Genomic DNA, 17,895 nt, shown 5'->3' with positions numbered 1-17,895 from the left:
CCCCAGGTGATGGCAGGCCTTAACAGCATTCATGCTTCAGCAACATTCAATCACAACAAAACTTTTGGTGCAGGAGTCAATTAAGTTTCACTGAAATCCACAGAAGAAATAGGAATGAAAGGAGGCCTTACAGTCACTTGAGCCTGCCCCGCCATTCAATAATAAGATCACAGCTGATCTTCTACTTCAACTCTACTTATTAATCTCAAGTCTTGAACATACTTAGCGACTAAAGAGTTCTCTACAGTAGAGAACTGACTTGTAAATTTCAGAATGCTCAACATTAAAAATGTGAAAATATCACCTGGGTCATCCTTGGCAAATTCCCAGTGTGACCAGCAAAGGACTGGTGGATTGAAAAATGACATTTTCTGAATGGTGAGAAAAGAACAGTGGAAAGACTCTGCTGGAAGTATATTTTTTAATCCTCAAATTCAAAAATTTAATCCAATGAAATGTCATGGGCAGCGAGGCAGAAACATACAAGTCCAAAATAAGCTTATACGTAGCAAATCTATAGCTTTTGCCTGAGGGGAAAAGAAACAAGATCCAAAGTACCAAAAGGATGAAAAATGGGAAATGGATCCTGGGCTAAGTAGGTCCTTTGTTAGTAGTATATAGCTTTTGACATGCAGTCCACAGGTTGAATATTGAACAACTGCGTAGCTTAAGAATAGAAAAAGTTTGAATTTCATCAGTGGGACAAATAGCTGATGTCTAGAAATAAATAGCAGCAAACAGGAAGAGCTCAAATTTGTTTATTACAGCTCACCTCATCCAACAAATCAACAAAACTTCTGGTGCAGGAGTCAAAAGGCTTAAGACAATTTTATCTTTACTGCTTCTGATTAAATGCTTAATAACAAAATGCACAGACTAATAACTTCATACATTTCCTCCCTTTCGCAAATCAATTCCAGGTTTGTCATCTATATTTGATTAAATATTTTGGTATGTACCTCATCAAATTCTGATCCAAATGCAGCTGGATGGGAAATTGCATCAGAGATTTCTTGTGCTATTTCCTGCTGTTCTTTGATATCTTGCATCATCTCATCAATTTTATCCAAATCTCTGAAAAGAAAACATAATACCTCCAAACTTTCAATTTAGTTTTACCAACTCAGCTTTTTTCAAACCATTTCAGACACTGACTGCCACAATAACAGGCTTTTGTGGGGTTTCATTTTATTCACAAGGATTTAATGAAGAAACTGTAATTTTGTAATGTAATTTTGATCTTTAATAAACTAACCTAATACATGGCTGTTTTGAAGTCGAGAAAAATCAGGATCATTCTGACTCAATTTCAGGCTCTGCCCATTTTAAACATTTCAAGGTTGACTATAATGAATCGTAATTATATTAAAGTTTTGTGTATAATAAATAAATATAAACCAAACAGGATAAGAGAAAAGAAGCCAGATATTTTACACTTAACCAATGTTCCCTCTATTTTCTTTTTTGTTATGCACTTCCTATTCATCCAAGTGCACAGACACTTTAAATGTTTTTTTACATCTGCACAGGGGTGAAAAATTAAAGGAGCTGTCTTCTGCTTGGCTTGTGCGGGACTCCTCAGTTGCTGCACAGTCACGCAGCTTAGAGGGGTCATTGCTCCTAGTCAATAACTAGTGATGTGTTAAAGAAGTGCATGTATAATACTTGAGTGAGGATGGAATCTAATTTAGTTATTTAGGCCCCCCCCCCCCCCGAGGTTGAATAGCTCACCAAGAAACATTATACAAACTCATACAAAAGCCATGCACTACACCCATTTTCCAGGCACTAAAGAGTGCCTAAGGCTACAACATATTGGGCAAGAAGCACTCACTCATTACATGCTGGAAAAGCACCCCTCACCAAATTGGTATAAGCAAAAGAAAAGGTGTCCAGGCCCCATGTCTAAAAGGTTTTAGGTCCTTTGCATATGCAAATAAAGACCCCTGTGCAAAACTGGTTGCCCTGAACATATTCAGCACCAGAAAAAACAGGTCTACATGCAACCAAACAGGTGGCCCTTAAAATAAGGCTAGATTCTAAAAGCTGTTTGTAATAAGTGCCCTGAATGCAGAGCAGCGAGAAACACACCTTACATTAAAACTGTGGACCATCCCTAGCCATCACTTGCACAAACTCCTGACTGCCAACCCAGCCTCAGTTCATTCACACTCCTGGCAATCTTGCCAGTCTTATTTAAATGAGACCTAATCTCCAATTTGGGTACGTCTTAGGCCTTCAACATTCAGGCTTACAGACTGGTGGCAATGAACTTCTGCACCATGGCACTCTCATCAATTACATTATCCCAAGTACTGTGGATGCTACGTTATCACTGAGGTGTTACAACAGGATTATGTTTTAGGTTGTCATCTTCAAGGTGGCTACAGTAACATCTGTCTTCTACATGTGTTACATAACTATATTATAATTTCAGGATTCAGATACATCCACAAAACCAATTCACAACTGGCATAATAAATTGAACACAATATGGATCCAAAGTAACATCAAAAAAATGGACCAGGCTTTGCTGGGATGGGGCATCGCACAGTGTACTCTGTAAGTGAGACTTGGCATTTTTAGGTCTTAAAATCTTTTGGCCATGTGGCTGCTGGATCTGCAAGCTGATAACACCATAGCAAAGGAAACAAAGAACCTGGAATCTTGGGGGAATATGGGATAAACAATTTATCTCCTTAATAAGATTAAAGAATGGAGAAATAAACAGAGAAAGGACTGAGGAGGGTAAATTAGAGTGAGCGCATTCAATGTCAAATTGGTTACATAGAGTGAAATAAAAGACAGAAAAACTGGATTAAGAGGCAGAGCAGAAGAGACAAAAATGAAAAAGAAAAAATTAAAACTAAGACAGAAATTAATCTGCAAATCGGCCAGCAACTTGTAGCAAATCGCAATTCATGGGTTATTTCTTCCTTGCTGCAAATCTATTTGCACATTAAAAATGTTATGCGTCCTGCAGACACTTGCGTGTTTCAGAAAAATCAGTAATCACTGATTTGGAAATTAACTAGTGCTTGGTAAAAATAAATCACTTACATGTGCTCATGAACAGCTTTTATAGCCTTTGCAGCATAGCCCATGGATTTCAGCACTTCTGTATTTGTGTTTGCATTTTCTAATGCTTCACGCTGGAATTCAATTGTAGAGAGTGTACCATCAATCTGTGCTAACTGCTTTTCAAGTCTCTTCTTTCGTTTGAGTGCTTGAAGGGCAACTGGGAATAGAAAGTACATAACTATGAATACAGTCAATTCAACTGGGTATAACTTTTATAGAACTTTCAGAAAGGATTTTCATAATATCTATCACATAATGATCATCAAGGGAAACTACAAAAATAAGAATACCCAATGTAATATACAAGTACAGAACAAGGCACAGCTGCAGATTAAGGACAATATTTATGAGTAGGAAGCATTGTCTCAGATGGACGAGGTATATGCCCATTGAGCCATGTCTGCTTAGATGGTAAACAGCTGCAATTACTAGAAATCTGAAACAAGATTGAGGAACAGCACTTTATCTTTTTATTTGGCATTCTGCAACCACTGGCTTTAATGTTAATTTTAATAACTCCAACCTTAACTTTAGCTCCCACTTTCTCTATAATAGGAGATACCAGCAATGAGGGACAAGTGTCTCGGCATTTTATGAGGAAGGGACACAAGTTAGCACTTGGTGGGGAACTCGCCAGTGGAACACTACACTGGCAGGGCAAAACAGCGAAGCCTGAGGTCAGAGTCCTTGCTAAGCCATTCAACAAAGGGTAAGCTGAAGATGAGGATGAATTGTTAGCACATCAATCTTCATCCGTATCTATCCTTTTGCAAGTGGCACATAAATGATGGGTGTCACAATTTATAGAAGCATTTGCACCCTGATCTGGCAATCCAAATATAAAATAGCTGTCAATTCTATTAGAAGCAATTAATAAACTTGATTTAAAGTTAAAGATTGTGGTTTATATGACCTAAGTGCTTACTGGCAAGTTCTGCATTGCACAGTACGGCTCAAAGAGCCATATCATTAAGATTTTTGAATTAAGTTTTTCACTTCACAATCATGTGGCATAAACAAAGTAGTCAAAAAGAATGACACAAGCAGTGACACAGTCATAGGGAGGGAGGGAGAGAAGACAGTTAAAGATTCGCACCCCAAACATGGGCAATTTCACAATCTTTTTTTTTAAAAGAAACCTCTATAGCATTGTTTTAGTATGTCTTTATAAGAGGGTATATTGTATGCAGGAATACATACATGCTTATAATAACTTTAAAACCCAAGTTCATAAACCAGTAAATTTAGATGGAAAAAAACTTTAAAAAAAAATTCAAACATATTGTTAAACTTTTCTGGTCTGGATAAAACATTTCAATTATCAGTTGAAAAAAAAAATCAGAGCAACAGTTCTCAATCATTTTTTTAAAATTTCAGAAGTCCATTGTAAAAATCTGAAATTTTTACAATCTCTTTCTTGTCCTGTGATCATAATTTATCCATGCAGGGTTCAATTTTTTTTTGAGGGATCTTCTTGAGGTTTTATCGAGGGCAACTTTTTGATTTTCAGGAGCAACTTTTTAGTTTCCTTTAACATTCTCACTAACTCCTATATTAGGTGATGCAGTCACCTAGTAACTTTTAAAAAATTAACACAAATACATCAAGGTGTCTTTAAGTAGATATGATAGCACAAATACCAAAAATGATATATTAAATCTTTTAACTTGGATTCTATAATTAAGATGTTTTTGTTAATTTATTACAAATAAATCTTCAGTTTACCATTTCCAAAATGAAAATTTTTACCCATTTGCAATTGCATGAACTTATCAATGCCTAAAAAATCTAGGACAGAGTCCAATTTTGTCTTTGCTCTGTTTTGGCATTGACCTGAAGGGAGTCAACCCACAATTGTTATAAGAAAACCAAAAAGCGATAAATGAGAGTTTTTAATATAAATTTTTGTTTATAAAATGTGAGCCTTAAATTAGGTTGGGAGAAGGTTGCAAGATCCTAATTGTACAAAGTAGACATGTCCCCTACAAAAATAAGAGCGGTACTGCCAAATCTAGACCCCCCTGGTTGTCTAGAGGAATACAGGGGAAGAAAAAGAAAGCGTACAATAGGCACAAAGAACTAAGCTGCAGATAGCCTAGACGAATATAGGAAGTGCAGGGATGAAGTAAAAAAGGGAATAAGGAAATCAAAGAGAGGGCATGAAAGAAGATCAGCAAGTAAAGTTAAAGATAACCCAATATGTTTTACCAATACATTAATGCCAAAAGGTTAGTTAAGGAAAAAGTGGGACCTATCAGAGACGAAGATGGAAACTTGTATGTAGATGCAGAGGCTGTGGGAAGGGTTTTGAATGAATATTTTGTCCCCGTGTTTACAAAGGAAAGGGAGGATGCAGATATAGTAGTCCAAGAGGAACACTGAGATATTGGACGGGATAGTCATAAAGAGAGAGGAAGTACTCGAAGGGCTGAAATCCTTAAAAGTTGATAAGTCACCAGGGCCAGATGGATTGTTGTGAGGCTGCTGAAGGAAGTCAGGGAGGAGGTAACAGATGCTCTGAGGATGATTTTCCAATCTTCACTAGATACAGGGGAGGTACCGGAGGACTGGAGAAATGCAAACCTAGTTCCATTGTTTAAAAAGGGATCAAAGGAAATGCCAAACAATTATAGGCCAGTCAGTCTTACATCGGTGGTGAGCAAATTAGTAGAATCAATCCTGAGAGATAGGATTAACTGTCGTGTGGAAAAGCATGAACTAATCAGGGATGGTCAGCACGGATTTGTTAAAGGAAGGTCTTGCCTCACAAATTTGATTGAATTTTTTGAGGAAGTGTCAAAAAGGGTTGATGAAGGTGGTGCAGTGGATGCTGTGTACATGGATTTTAGTAAGCCATTTGACAAGGTCCCACGTGGCAGATTGGTCAGGAAAGTAAAAGCCCATGGGATTCAGAGAAATATGGCAAACTGGATAAAAGGTTGGCTTTGTAACAGGAAACAAAGGGTAATGGTCGATGGATACCCTTGCAAATGGAAAATTGTCTCAAGTGGTGTTCCACAGGGCTCGCTGTTGGGACCCTTGCTGTGTGTGTTATATATTAATGATTTGGACGTGAACATGGGGGGCATGATTGTAAAGTGGCAGGTGGATTTTAACATAAAGAAATGTGAGGTCATACGTTTCAAGAGGTCAAACAGTTAGAGGGATTATACAATAAATGGGAATATACTAAGAGGGGTAGATGAAGTGAGAGATCTTGGCGTATAAGTACACAGGTCCCTGAAGGCAGCAGCTCAAGTAGACAAGGTTGTAAAGAAGGCATATGGAATGCTCTCCTTCATTGGCAGAGGTATAGAATATAAAAGTAAGGATATAATGTTGGAATTGTATAAAACACTGGTGAGGCCACAACTGGAGTATTGTGTGCAGTTCTGGTCACCACATTACAGGAAGGACGAAATAGCTCTGGAAGAGTGCAGAGGAGATTTACAAGAATGTTGCCAGGGTTAGAAAAGTGTAGCTACGAGGAGAAATTGGATAGGTTGGGGTTATTTTCCTTAGAACAAAGGAGGCTGAGAGGTGACTTGATTGAGGTGTACAAAATTACAAGGGGAATAGAGTGGACAGGATAAAATTGTTTCCCTTGGTGGACAATTCTAGAACCAGGGGATATAGATTCAAGATAAGTGGCAGAAGGTGTAGAGGGGACATGAGGAAGAACTTTTTTACTTAGAGGGTAGTGGGTTTCTGGAATTCACTGCCCAAGTTGGTGGTAGAGGCAGAAACTCTAAACTCTTTTAAAAAAGTACCTGGATCTGCACCTTAAGTGCTGTAAGCTGAAGGACTATGGGCCGGGTGCAGGAAGGTGGGATTAGAAAGGGCACCTGTGTGTCCTTGAGCTGGCATGGACAAGATGGGCTGAATGGCCTCCTTCTGTGCTGTAACTTTTCTATGGTTCTAAGTGAAGAAATACTAAGCAAGTTTCAGTCAATCAATGGGTGGAAGTGAGGAGCAGCATCAAAAGAAGCTCAACTTAACGTGACGTCACTCTCACAGATAAATTCTCCAGTTGATTATGGATATTCATTAATTTTTTGCACAAAAAAAAAATCTCCATGTTCTGGAAACTCAAGGGGGAAAAGAATAAGATGAACTTTAAGCTGAGGTGAAGACAAAGTTGCCAATATTCTTTAAAATATGTATAAAAAATGAAAGTGGGCGGGGAGAAGGGAAAGAAAAGGATTGACAATGTTTAAATGTGAACATTATAGCGGTGGCAGCAGCCTGGGAGAGATATGGAGGCACCACCATCAGGCACGCAACTGTAACAAAGCTGCTCTCACTCTCAGAGTGATCAACGGTTTGGCAGACCACACCAATCCGCAGGCGGGAAGGGTGGCCTGACTGCTGATGAGAACACAAAAACGCAACCTAACTCACATCCTCTAGCTCTAACCACCCCAACTGGATAATTTTGATCTATCTGGTTACTGCCAGTGTTTAAGTAGGGCTTTAGTGACTTTATTTTTGATGCTGATGTTGTGCTTTACCCCAACTTTGCGCTGCAGGTGGAACTTGGTGCTCCTCAATGGGCAGAGCAAAGGGGTCAGGGCACCTCTTCTGTTCCAGCGAATTTCTTCTCATTGGTTGCTCCTGTGATTGAATTTTCCCAGGCTTTTTGAGGGCTTTCAAGGGTGAAATCACCCGCCACCCACTGTACTCATAACTATATAATATTGATAAGTTACTCCACTTTTTGAACCACTCTTCTTTGCCACTCTGCACCACTCAACTGTTCCTCCCTTTTACGCACATGGATGTGGATTTTGGTTCTTCCCCTACATTTTAGCTTACCCCAGTCTATGTCCAAATGTGGCACGATCTGGACAATATCCAGGTTTGGGCTGACAAGTGGCAAGTAACATTTGCGCCACATAGCATAGAGCCCTCGGCCCAACCATCTTCAGCTGCTTCATCAATGACCTTTCAATCACAAGGTCAGAAGTGGGGATGTTTCCTGATGATTGCACAATGCTCAGTACCATACATGACCTTGAAGCAGTGCATGTCCAAATACAGCAACAACTTGACAATATCAGGCTTGGGTTGACAATTGGCAAGTGACATTTGTGCCACACAAGTACCAGGAAATGACCATCTCCAACAAGAGAGAATCTAACCATTGCCCCTTGAAATTCAGTGGCATGGCCATCACTGAATCCCCCACTATCAACATCCTGGGGGTTACCATTGACCAGAAACTGAACTAGCCACATAAATTCTGTGGCTACAAGAGTTCAGAGGCTAGGAATTCTGTGATGAGTAACTCACCTCCTGACTCCCCAAAGCCTGTCCACCATCTACAAGGCAGGAGTGTGATGGAATACTCTCCACTTGCTTGGATGACTGCAGCTTCCACAACACTCAAGAAGCTTGACACCATCTAGGACAAAGCAGTCCACTTGATAGGCACCCCATCCACAAACATTCACTCCCTCCACCACTGACACAGTGGTAGAAGTGAGCACCATCTACAAAATGCATTTCAGGAACTCAAAAAGGCTGCTTAAGCAGCACTTTCCAAATCCACAACTGCTACCATCTAAAAGGATAAGAGCAGCAGGCACATGGAAACACCACCACCTGGAAGTTCCCCTCCAAGCCACTCACCATCCTGACTTGGAAATATATTGCCGTTCCTTCACTGTCACTGGATCGTAATCCTGGAACTCTTTCCCTAACAGCACTATGGGTGTACCTACACCAAATGGACTGCATGGGTCCAAGGAGGCAGGTCACCATCACCTTCTCAAGGGCAATTAGAGATGGTAACAAAATGCTGGCCTTGTAGCACGCAGAAAAAAAAAATCAACTCCTGATGCAAAGTATCCAATAAAAGTTGGGACCACAGCACTTAGGGCCACATCAGGAGGCAGAATAGCAATTAGTCACTGCTCTCCTCCCAGAGGAAGGATGTTGATTCAAAACTGTCATCCTAAAAAATTCACTAAAGCAACTGAAAAGGTAAACATTTTATTCACGGGGCAACCAAAATTGTCAATACAGTTTTTAATGTAGGCTTTGTCCCTAAAATGTAATTGTCAAATATGGAAGATAAATGTTGCCAAAATCTATGTTTGGAATGAATGAATAGCAACAAATTATACTAATTCAGCAAAATCCAACCTGGTGATGCAATTAGCTTAGATTCTTGGTAGCACATTACAGGGCTTGCAAAACTGCAAGGTGTCTGAGTGTATTGTGTGCTCCTCAAAAACTTAGGTACAGTGTAGTTTTATTAACACAATATGAAGAACCTTAGGAAACAATATTGAATATTCTGATAATCCAAAAAAAATGCAGTACAGGCCTTTTCTCTTTGCAACATTGTGAATTATTATCCATCAATTCAGAAAGATGGCAGTTTGTAAATTGCAAGTTTACATCCAAAATTTCCTAACCTTTTGGGAGGCCATATCACCATGTGTGTTCTGTCCAAAGGCAGTTCCTTGGCTCATAGTAGTCTTTCCATATCTTTCTATCTGGTGCTATTCTTTTCATTTGCCAATAACTTGCTTCAATTTTCATGTATCCAACATTGATATTCTCTACAACAAAAACAGAAACAGAAATACCTGGAAAAACTCTTCATCGGCAGAGAAGAGCACAGTTGACATTTCGAGTCCTCATGACCCTTCAACAGAACTGTGCTCTTCTCTGCCAATGCTGCCAGACCTGCTGAGTTTTTCCAGGTATTTCTGTTTCTGTTTTTGTTTTGGATTTCCAGCATCCACAGTTTTTTGTTTTTATCTATTGATATTCTCTTCCTTCCTCTTTTTCCTTGAAATCTTCCCTCCATAATGTCTCTTACAAGTCCATTTCCGCTTAAGATGTGCCCTAAGCTGTCTCTCTGCCATTGTGAAGATACTAAGCAGAAAATAGTCTTCCCATAAGAAAAATGCTGTTCTAAGCCAGCTGCACAGTAACATTATATATGTCTGCGAAAACAATGCCTCTCAAAACATTTGGCTTACAGTTGTTGCAAAATTCAGGTAGACTGAAAGGACAGAAAATCTTTTGAAATGCAGCCAAAATCATAAATTACCTTACAGTGATTCATTAAACTACAAGAGCTTTTGTTTACATCTGATCTCATATTCAAATGTCATCCACCATTTCTAAAAAATCCTTAAAGATTGGGGAACTAAATTCAGTCTCAGCAAAATGTTGACTTATTACTCTATGATACATTCATATCTAGAGACAGAAAGGAAGGTTCTGGGAAAGGGAAAAGAACAGCCCCAGAGTTTAAACCATTCACCAAATGAGACTTACAGGTGCCAAGATGATCTAACAGAAAGAAGAATTACAGGTTTACGTAGCATTTATCACAGATCAGGCCAGAGAAGATTGAAAGAATTGGAGGTGCTCCTTCTGCAAGTATGAAGAAAGTGAATAAACTCGAAGTGATCTGTCAAGAGAAACACATGTACTCAATTAAAACATGCAAAATAAAATCAGAGGGAAACCATGCCTTAAAAAAAAATTACCAAGTGCACTCTCTCCTTCCTTTCTCAAATTTAGCAATTAACAAATAAAATCATGTTTATGAAATGGATAATTATTAACCCTGGACTAGCAACTCAATACATATTTAAAATTAGAATATTCCTGAAAACATGTAATGTTAATTTCCTTCAAATGTTCAGCATCACACAACAAATTTGCTTATCGGAATGTCATTTGTGCAAGTTATATATCTTGCATAGTATGGCAAAAAGGGAACTAAGTAAAGCTTAAACAAAAAAAAATTCAAACAACAATTTAAATAACTTAGTTGATTTAATAATTTCGTTCCATTTCATTTAAGTCGATCTCTATTAGTTTTTGAGTAGATTTTAGTGATAGAAAATTACTTCGCTTTAGACCAAGCACAACTATGACATATTTTAATTTTTAATGACAGAGAAATCAAGTAGTGGCTTCAAGAGCCTGCACAACAGCTCTTAAAATACCCTAGTAATAAAACATACAACACATTCAAACATACTAGGAATGTTCAAATTCCTACTCCAACATCCAAACTTAGAACATGACAATTAGTCTCACATTGTTGTTTTCATGAGTGAAATGTTGCATTGTTTCCCCGAACGTGTGGTGGGGAGGATAGCTTTTTAAAAAATAATAAATAAAACCAACTATTTATTTTAATAGGAATCATTATAAGTGCTAAGACTCTAATACAATTCCAAATGTTGTTGATCTGGAAGTCTGCTCTGAAATGTTGCTATGTAACATCGTATGTTTCAATATGCATCAGACAACTGAAGAGAGCATTTCCATCTCTTTAAAATAGATTAGTTAGCATATGCTTTATCACAATTGTTACATTCTCTTGCAAAGTTCATTCTCTTAGTACAATTATGTCAGCTTGCTTGTATAATACTAAATGCTGCAGGTGTTCTACAACAGGGGTTCTCAACTGGATGCTGTGACACTCAAGGGTCCACAATAAGGTTTCAGTGGGTCCTTTGCCATCTGCAGGTTCTACTGACATCATCAATTTAGCCTCTGGATTGGCTCAGTTCTTACAAATTGACAAGCAGCCTTCGGAGTCAGTGCCACACAAGTCCATCCTTGGCCCCTTTTTTCTTATAGAACCATAGAAAAGTTACTGCACAGTAAGAGGCCATTCAGCCCATCGTGAACAAAAGATAAAAAAAACCAGCTGTCCATTCTAATCCCACCTTTCAGCACACAGTCTATAGCCTTCCAGGTTACTGCTCTTTGCAAGCAGATCCATATTCCTTCTAAATCAGTTGGGGGTTTCTGCCTCCACCACCAAACCAGGCAGCGAATTCTAAACACCCACCATCCTCTGGGTTAAGAAATTTTACTTCATGTCCCCTCTAATTCTTCAACCAATCACCTTAAATCTGTGCCCCTGCTAACTGACCTCTCAGCTAAATGGAAACAGGGTATCCATGTCTACCATAACTAGGCCCCTCAATCTCATATACCTCAATCAGGTCACCCCTCAGCCTCCTCAGTTCCAAGGAAAACCACCCCACCTATCCAACCTTTCCTCAAAGCTGCAATTTTTCAAGCCCTGGCAACCTTGTTGTAAATCTCCTCTGTACTCTCTATAGAGCAATTATGCCCTTCTGTAATGTGGAGACTAGAACTGTACACAAAATTCCAGCTGTGACTTAACCAATGTTTTATATAGTTCCATCATTATATCCCTGCTTTTGCATTCCATATCTCGTTCAATAAAGGAAAGCATTCCATTTGCTTTCTTTACCATTTCATCCACCTGTCCTGCCACCATCAGGCACCTGTGGACATGCACTCCAGGGTGTCTCATATCCTCAACCTCTCCCAATATCCTCCTATTTATTGTGTATTCCCACTTTGTTTGCTCTGCCCAAGTGCATTACCTTGCACTTCTCTGGATTGAATTCATTATGCCACTTTTCCACCCACTCAACCAAACCATTCATATAATTCTGGAGACAACAGCTATTCTTTTCACTATCAACTACGTGGCCAATTTTTGTGTCATCTGCAAATTTCCCAATCATGCCTTCCACACTTAAGTCCAAATCATTAACATATACAACAAACAGCAAGGGACCCAACACTGAGCCCTGAGGAACACCACTGGAAACCGTTTTCCATTCACAAAAACATCCTTCAACCATAATCCTTTGTTTCCTGTCACTGAGCGCATTTTGGATCCAACTCACCACATTCCCCTGTATCCATGGACTTTTACTTTTCTGACCAGTCTGCCATGTGGGACCTTGTCAAATGCTTTACTAAAATTGGTGTAAACAACATCGACTACAGTACCCTCATCAATCCTTGTTACTTCCTCAAAAAATTCAATTAAATTAGTGAGACTTGACCTTCCCTAACAAATCCATTCTGAATATCCCTGATTAATCCATTCCTTTCTAGGTGACAGTTTATCCTGGTCACTCAGAATTTATCCTAATAATTTGTCCACTACCAAAATCAGACTGACTGCCTATAATTATTTGGCCTATCTCTCGCACCCTTTTAAAATAATGTTACAATATTTGCAGGCTTCCAATCCTCTGGTACCTCACCTGTATCTAGTGAGGATTGGAAAATGATCCTCAGAGCATCCACTATTTCCTCCTTGGCTTCCTTCAACAGTTTGGGATACAATCCATCTGACCCTGGTGATTTATCCACATTCAAGGATGTCAGTCCCTTCACTATGTTCTCTCTCACTATGCTATCTACATGATGCTGCTCAGCAACATTATCTGACAACTCAACCTTAGTTTCCAGATGTATGCCCAGCTTTACCTCAGCACTACCTTTCTTGACTGTCCACTATCGCTTGTCTGACATCTAATATTGGATGAATAGAAATTTTCTCCTATTACATACTGAGAAGCCACTGTTACAAATTCCATTTCCTAGTCACTGACTCAATCCTCTCCCTGGCAACTGTTCACAGCTAATATAGCCTGTCTGCAACCTTTGTGTCATATTTGTCCGCAAGATGAGTTTCTGACCACATATTTGTGCCATCACAAGATCACCTACTGCCATCTCAATAACATTGCTCAACTTAACCCGTTTCAGCTCATCTGCTGCTGGAACCCTCAGCCGTGCCTTTGTTACTTTGAGACTTGACTATTCCAATGCACTTCTGGCCAGCCTCTTTCATTCTACCCTCAAACTTGAGAAGCTCTGCTACCTGTGTCCTAATTCATGCCACGCCCCATTCACATATCACCCTTGCCTCCTGGTATGCAGCACGTCGATTTTAAATCTTATTTAAGCCCTTGTTTTCAAATCTCTCCTCGGCCTTGCCCCTCCCTATCTCTGCAGTCTCCAACCACACAAACCCTCCCAACCTCAAAGTATCTGCACTCCTGCAAATTCGGTCTCGCATATTCCTGATTTTAATCACTCAACCACTGGTGGCTATGGCTTCAGCTTCAGCTGGAATCCCTCCCTGAACTTCTCTCTCTCTGAACCTCTCTTCCCTCCTTTATTTATCAGTTAAATGCTGCCCCATGGCGACATCATCCAAAAGCATGGCATTAGTTTTCACATTTACACTGACAACACTCAACTCTACCTCACTGCCACCTTTCTCGATGGCCCCACTATTGCTAATTTATCAGACCACTTCTCTGGCATCCAGTACTAGATGAGAAATTTCCTTCAATTAAATATTGGGAAGGCTGAAGCCATTATTTCTGCTGTCCGCACCAAATTCCATTCCTACTACCAGCGACTCCATCCCTCTCCCTGGCAACAATCCGAGATTAAGTCAATCTGTTCAAAATCTTGGTGCCCCATTTGATCCTGAGATGATCTCCCAACCTTGTATGCATGCCATCACAAAAGCCGCCTTTTCCATTTCCATAACATTGCTCGGCTTCACCCTCGACTCCACTCATCTGCTGCTAAAACTCTCATTCATGCCTTCATTATCTCTAGACCCATTTTCAATGCACTCCAGGTTGGTTTTTCTCAGTCTATTCTCCGTTATCTTGAAGTCATCCAAACTCTGCTGCCCATGTCTTAACACAGAGCAAGTACTGTCCCCTCCTGGCACCCCCCTCCCCCCAGTGTCTGATGACCTTCATTAGCTCCTGGTCAAGCAAAGTCTTGATTTTAAAATTCTCATCCTTGTTTTCAAATTCCTCCATGGCCTTTCCCCTCTCTAACTTCGTAATCTCCTCCAATCCCACAACTCTGACATATCTGCACCCCTTAAATCTAGCTTCTTGTGCATTCCCAAACATAATTGTCCCACCACTGATGGCCATGTCCTCAGTTGCCCAAAGCCTCCCTGGAATCCCCTGCCCACATCTATCTCACTTTCCTCCTTCTAGAGGCTTCTTAATACTTCTCTCTTTGACCAAGCTTTTGGTCATCTGCTCTAATATCTCCTTCTGTGGCTCAGTGTCATACTTTGCTTTGTAATACTCCTGTGATGTGTCTTGGGTTGGCTCATTATGCTAAAGGTGCTACGTAAATTTAAACTGTTGTTAAGGCGCTCCATAAAACCTCTCTCTTTGATCAAGCTTTTGGTCATCTGCCTAATATCACATCATGTGCTCAGTATCAAATTTTATGTTAGAACATTCCTCTCTGAAGTGCTGTGCAATGATTTATGTTAAAGGCAGTATTCAAATACAAGTGCTATTTTCATGAGATCTGCCTGATGTCTCACCACATCTCAATCCAGCCATTTATTTACAATGTTCTATCTTAAAACCAAACTGCTGATAGTTTATTTAATATTGCTCTTCTGTGATTTTGTTCTTATTTTTTCTTATTAATCTGCCTCAATGCTCCTCCTTCCATCATCCTGCCCCATATACCACACAACCCCACCACCATATGACTGTACAAATGTATAAATTAGGGGTAGACCACTTGGCCCCTTGAGTCTGTTCTGCCATTCAATAAGATCATGGCTGATCTGATAGTGATTTCAACTCCACATTGCTGCCTATCGCCAATAATCTTTCACCCCCTTGTTTATCAAGAGACTATTTACCTCTGCCTTAAAAATAGTCAAAGACTCTGCTTCTACTGCCTTTTGAGGAAAAGTTCCAATGACTCACGGCCCTCAAGAGAAAAAAATTCTTATCTCTGTCTTAAATGGGTGACCCCTCATTTTTAAATTCTCCCACAAGAGGAAACACCCATTCAACATCCACCCTGTCAAGACCCCTCAAGATCATGAATGTTTCAATCATGTCACCCCTTCCTCTTCTAAACTCCAATAGATACAAGCCTAACCTGTCCAGCCTTTCCTCATAAAACAACCTGCTCATTCCTGGTATTAGTTTAGTAAACCTCCTCTGATCCGCTTCCAATACATTTACATCTTTCCTTAGATAAGGAGACAATTCTGTACACAGTACTCCAAATGTGGTCTCACCAATGCCCTGAATAACTGAAGCATAACCTCCCTAATTTTGTATTCAATTCCCCTTGCAAGAAATGATAACATTCTATTAGCTTTCTTAATTACTTGTTGCACCTGTATACTAACATTTTTCAATTCACACACTGGGACACCCACATCTCTGCATCTCAAGGCTCTGCAATCTCTCAGCATTTAGATAATATGCTTCATTTTTATTCTTCCAACCAAAATGGGTAATTTCCCATGATATATTCCATTTGCCAGATCTTTGCCCACTCACGTAACCTATCTATATCCCTTTGTAGCCCCCTAATGTCCGCTTCACAACTAACTTTCCTACCTATCTTTCTATCAGCAAATTTAGCAACCATACCTTCTGTCCCTTCATCCAAGTAATTTACATAAATTGTAAAAGGTTGAGGCCCCAGCACTGAGCCCTGTGACATACCACTCATCATATCTTGCCAACCAGAAAATGACCCACTTATGCCTACTCTCGGTTTCCTGTTAGCTAGCCAATCTTCTATCCATGCCAATATGTTACCCCCGACACCATGAGCTTTTATTTTCCACAATAACCTTTGATGTGGCACCTTATCAAATGCCTTCTGGAAATCTAAGTACAGTATATCCGCTGGTTCCTTTATCCACAGCATATTACTTCTTCAAAGAACTCCAATAAATTGGTTAATCATGATTTCTCTCTCACAAACCACATTGACTCTGCCCAATTACATTGAATTTATCCAAATACCCTACTGTAACGTTTTTATTAATAGCTTCTAACATTTTCCCTATGACAAATGTTAAGCTAATTGGCCTGTAGTTTCCACGTGCACAGAAGTCGTAAGCTGACCATTCAGTTTGAATTATTGGGGCACACACATGGATCAAATTACAATGGGGGAAGGGGGGGTTATCTTCAGATATTGAACCCTGAAGACATAAACCCAAAGCTTGCTGTTGAATGAAACGTTCACTATTTAGGCACCTAGTAAGAGGCAGCTGAAAATCCCAGACAGGGTGCAGCAGATGATGGGAAAAGCCTAAAGAATCAATTCCTCTCAAGAAAAAACTTGGCAAAAGCAGGACCCAAAAACAGTTAATCACAGTAACAAGGGAAACTGAAAAGAGAAAAAAGAGTGAGTTGCTTTTCCAAATCTGCTATTGTGCTGGATGAAGATTAAGACTGTTGATGTCCTGAAGCGGTGAAGCTGTTTGAATAGTGCTTAAACACAGTGTTAGGAAATACAGATAGTTTAAGTTATAGTGGTATTTGTGGGTGTTGGGAATTAATTTTAGCTTTAAGTTTTGATTTGTACTTCTGTACCTGTGTTAAGAAGAGGTCACACAGAGTTTAGTTTCACTTTAAAAAGGTACCTGCACTTCTAATGAGGTTTTTACAACTGTTACAATTGAGGTAAACAAACAAGAGCAGAAGAATTGAGCTGTTGCCTAGCAACAGTGGTCCAGAGAGGCAGGTCCCTCCCACAGGCACACACAGAAGGAAAACAGCAGTTTGTTTTGGAAGCTGTTTGAGTTCAGTTGGTTTTGAAGGTAGCTGCCGGGAGAGAGACAGTAGCAAAGGGGACAGATAGCCAGTCCCAAGCTAAAGAGAAGACCCCAAAATCCAGGGGAGTGGAACTGGGGAAAGTTCCAAGCAGATCTTATACTCATAGACATCTATAGCACAGGAGGCCATTTGGCCCATTGTGTCCACAACAGTCAACAAAGATCTGACTACACTAATCCCATTTTCCAGCGCTTAGCCCATGACCCTGGAGTCTATGGCAATGCAAGTGAATATCTAAATACTTCTTAAATGTTACAAGTGTTTCTGATTCAGCGACCATTTCAGTGAGTTCCTGACTCCCACCACCGTCTGGGTGAAAAGATTTCTGCTGAACTCTCCTCTTAGT

At 39.8% G+C, this 17,895-nt stretch overlaps 1 protein-coding gene across 1 annotated transcript in view; it reads right to left on the bottom strand.

The window, feature by feature from the left end:
• The window catches only part of LOC121279167 (charged multivesicular body protein 4c-like), a 45,480-nt gene that overhangs the window by 7,167 nt on the left and 20,418 nt on the right, over positions 1-17,895 (bottom strand). The window contains exons 2-3 of the mRNA XM_041190159.1: positions 3,061-3,238; positions 960-1,074 (exon numbers count right to left, since the gene is read on the bottom strand). Of these exons, the coding sequence (XP_041046093.1) occupies positions 960-1,074; positions 3,061-3,238 (293 nt within the window). The remainder of the gene's footprint in view (positions 1-959; positions 1,075-3,060; positions 3,239-17,895) is intronic.

This window comes from Carcharodon carcharias, chromosome 6 (genome assembly GCF_017639515.1).
Source record: "Carcharodon carcharias isolate sCarCar2 chromosome 6, sCarCar2.pri, whole genome shotgun sequence".
In the NCBI taxonomy this organism is placed as follows: domain Eukaryota; kingdom Metazoa; phylum Chordata; class Chondrichthyes; order Lamniformes; family Lamnidae; genus Carcharodon; species Carcharodon carcharias.
Note: the sequence above shows the minus strand (reverse complement) of the source record. Positions and strands in the feature narration are given on the sequence as shown.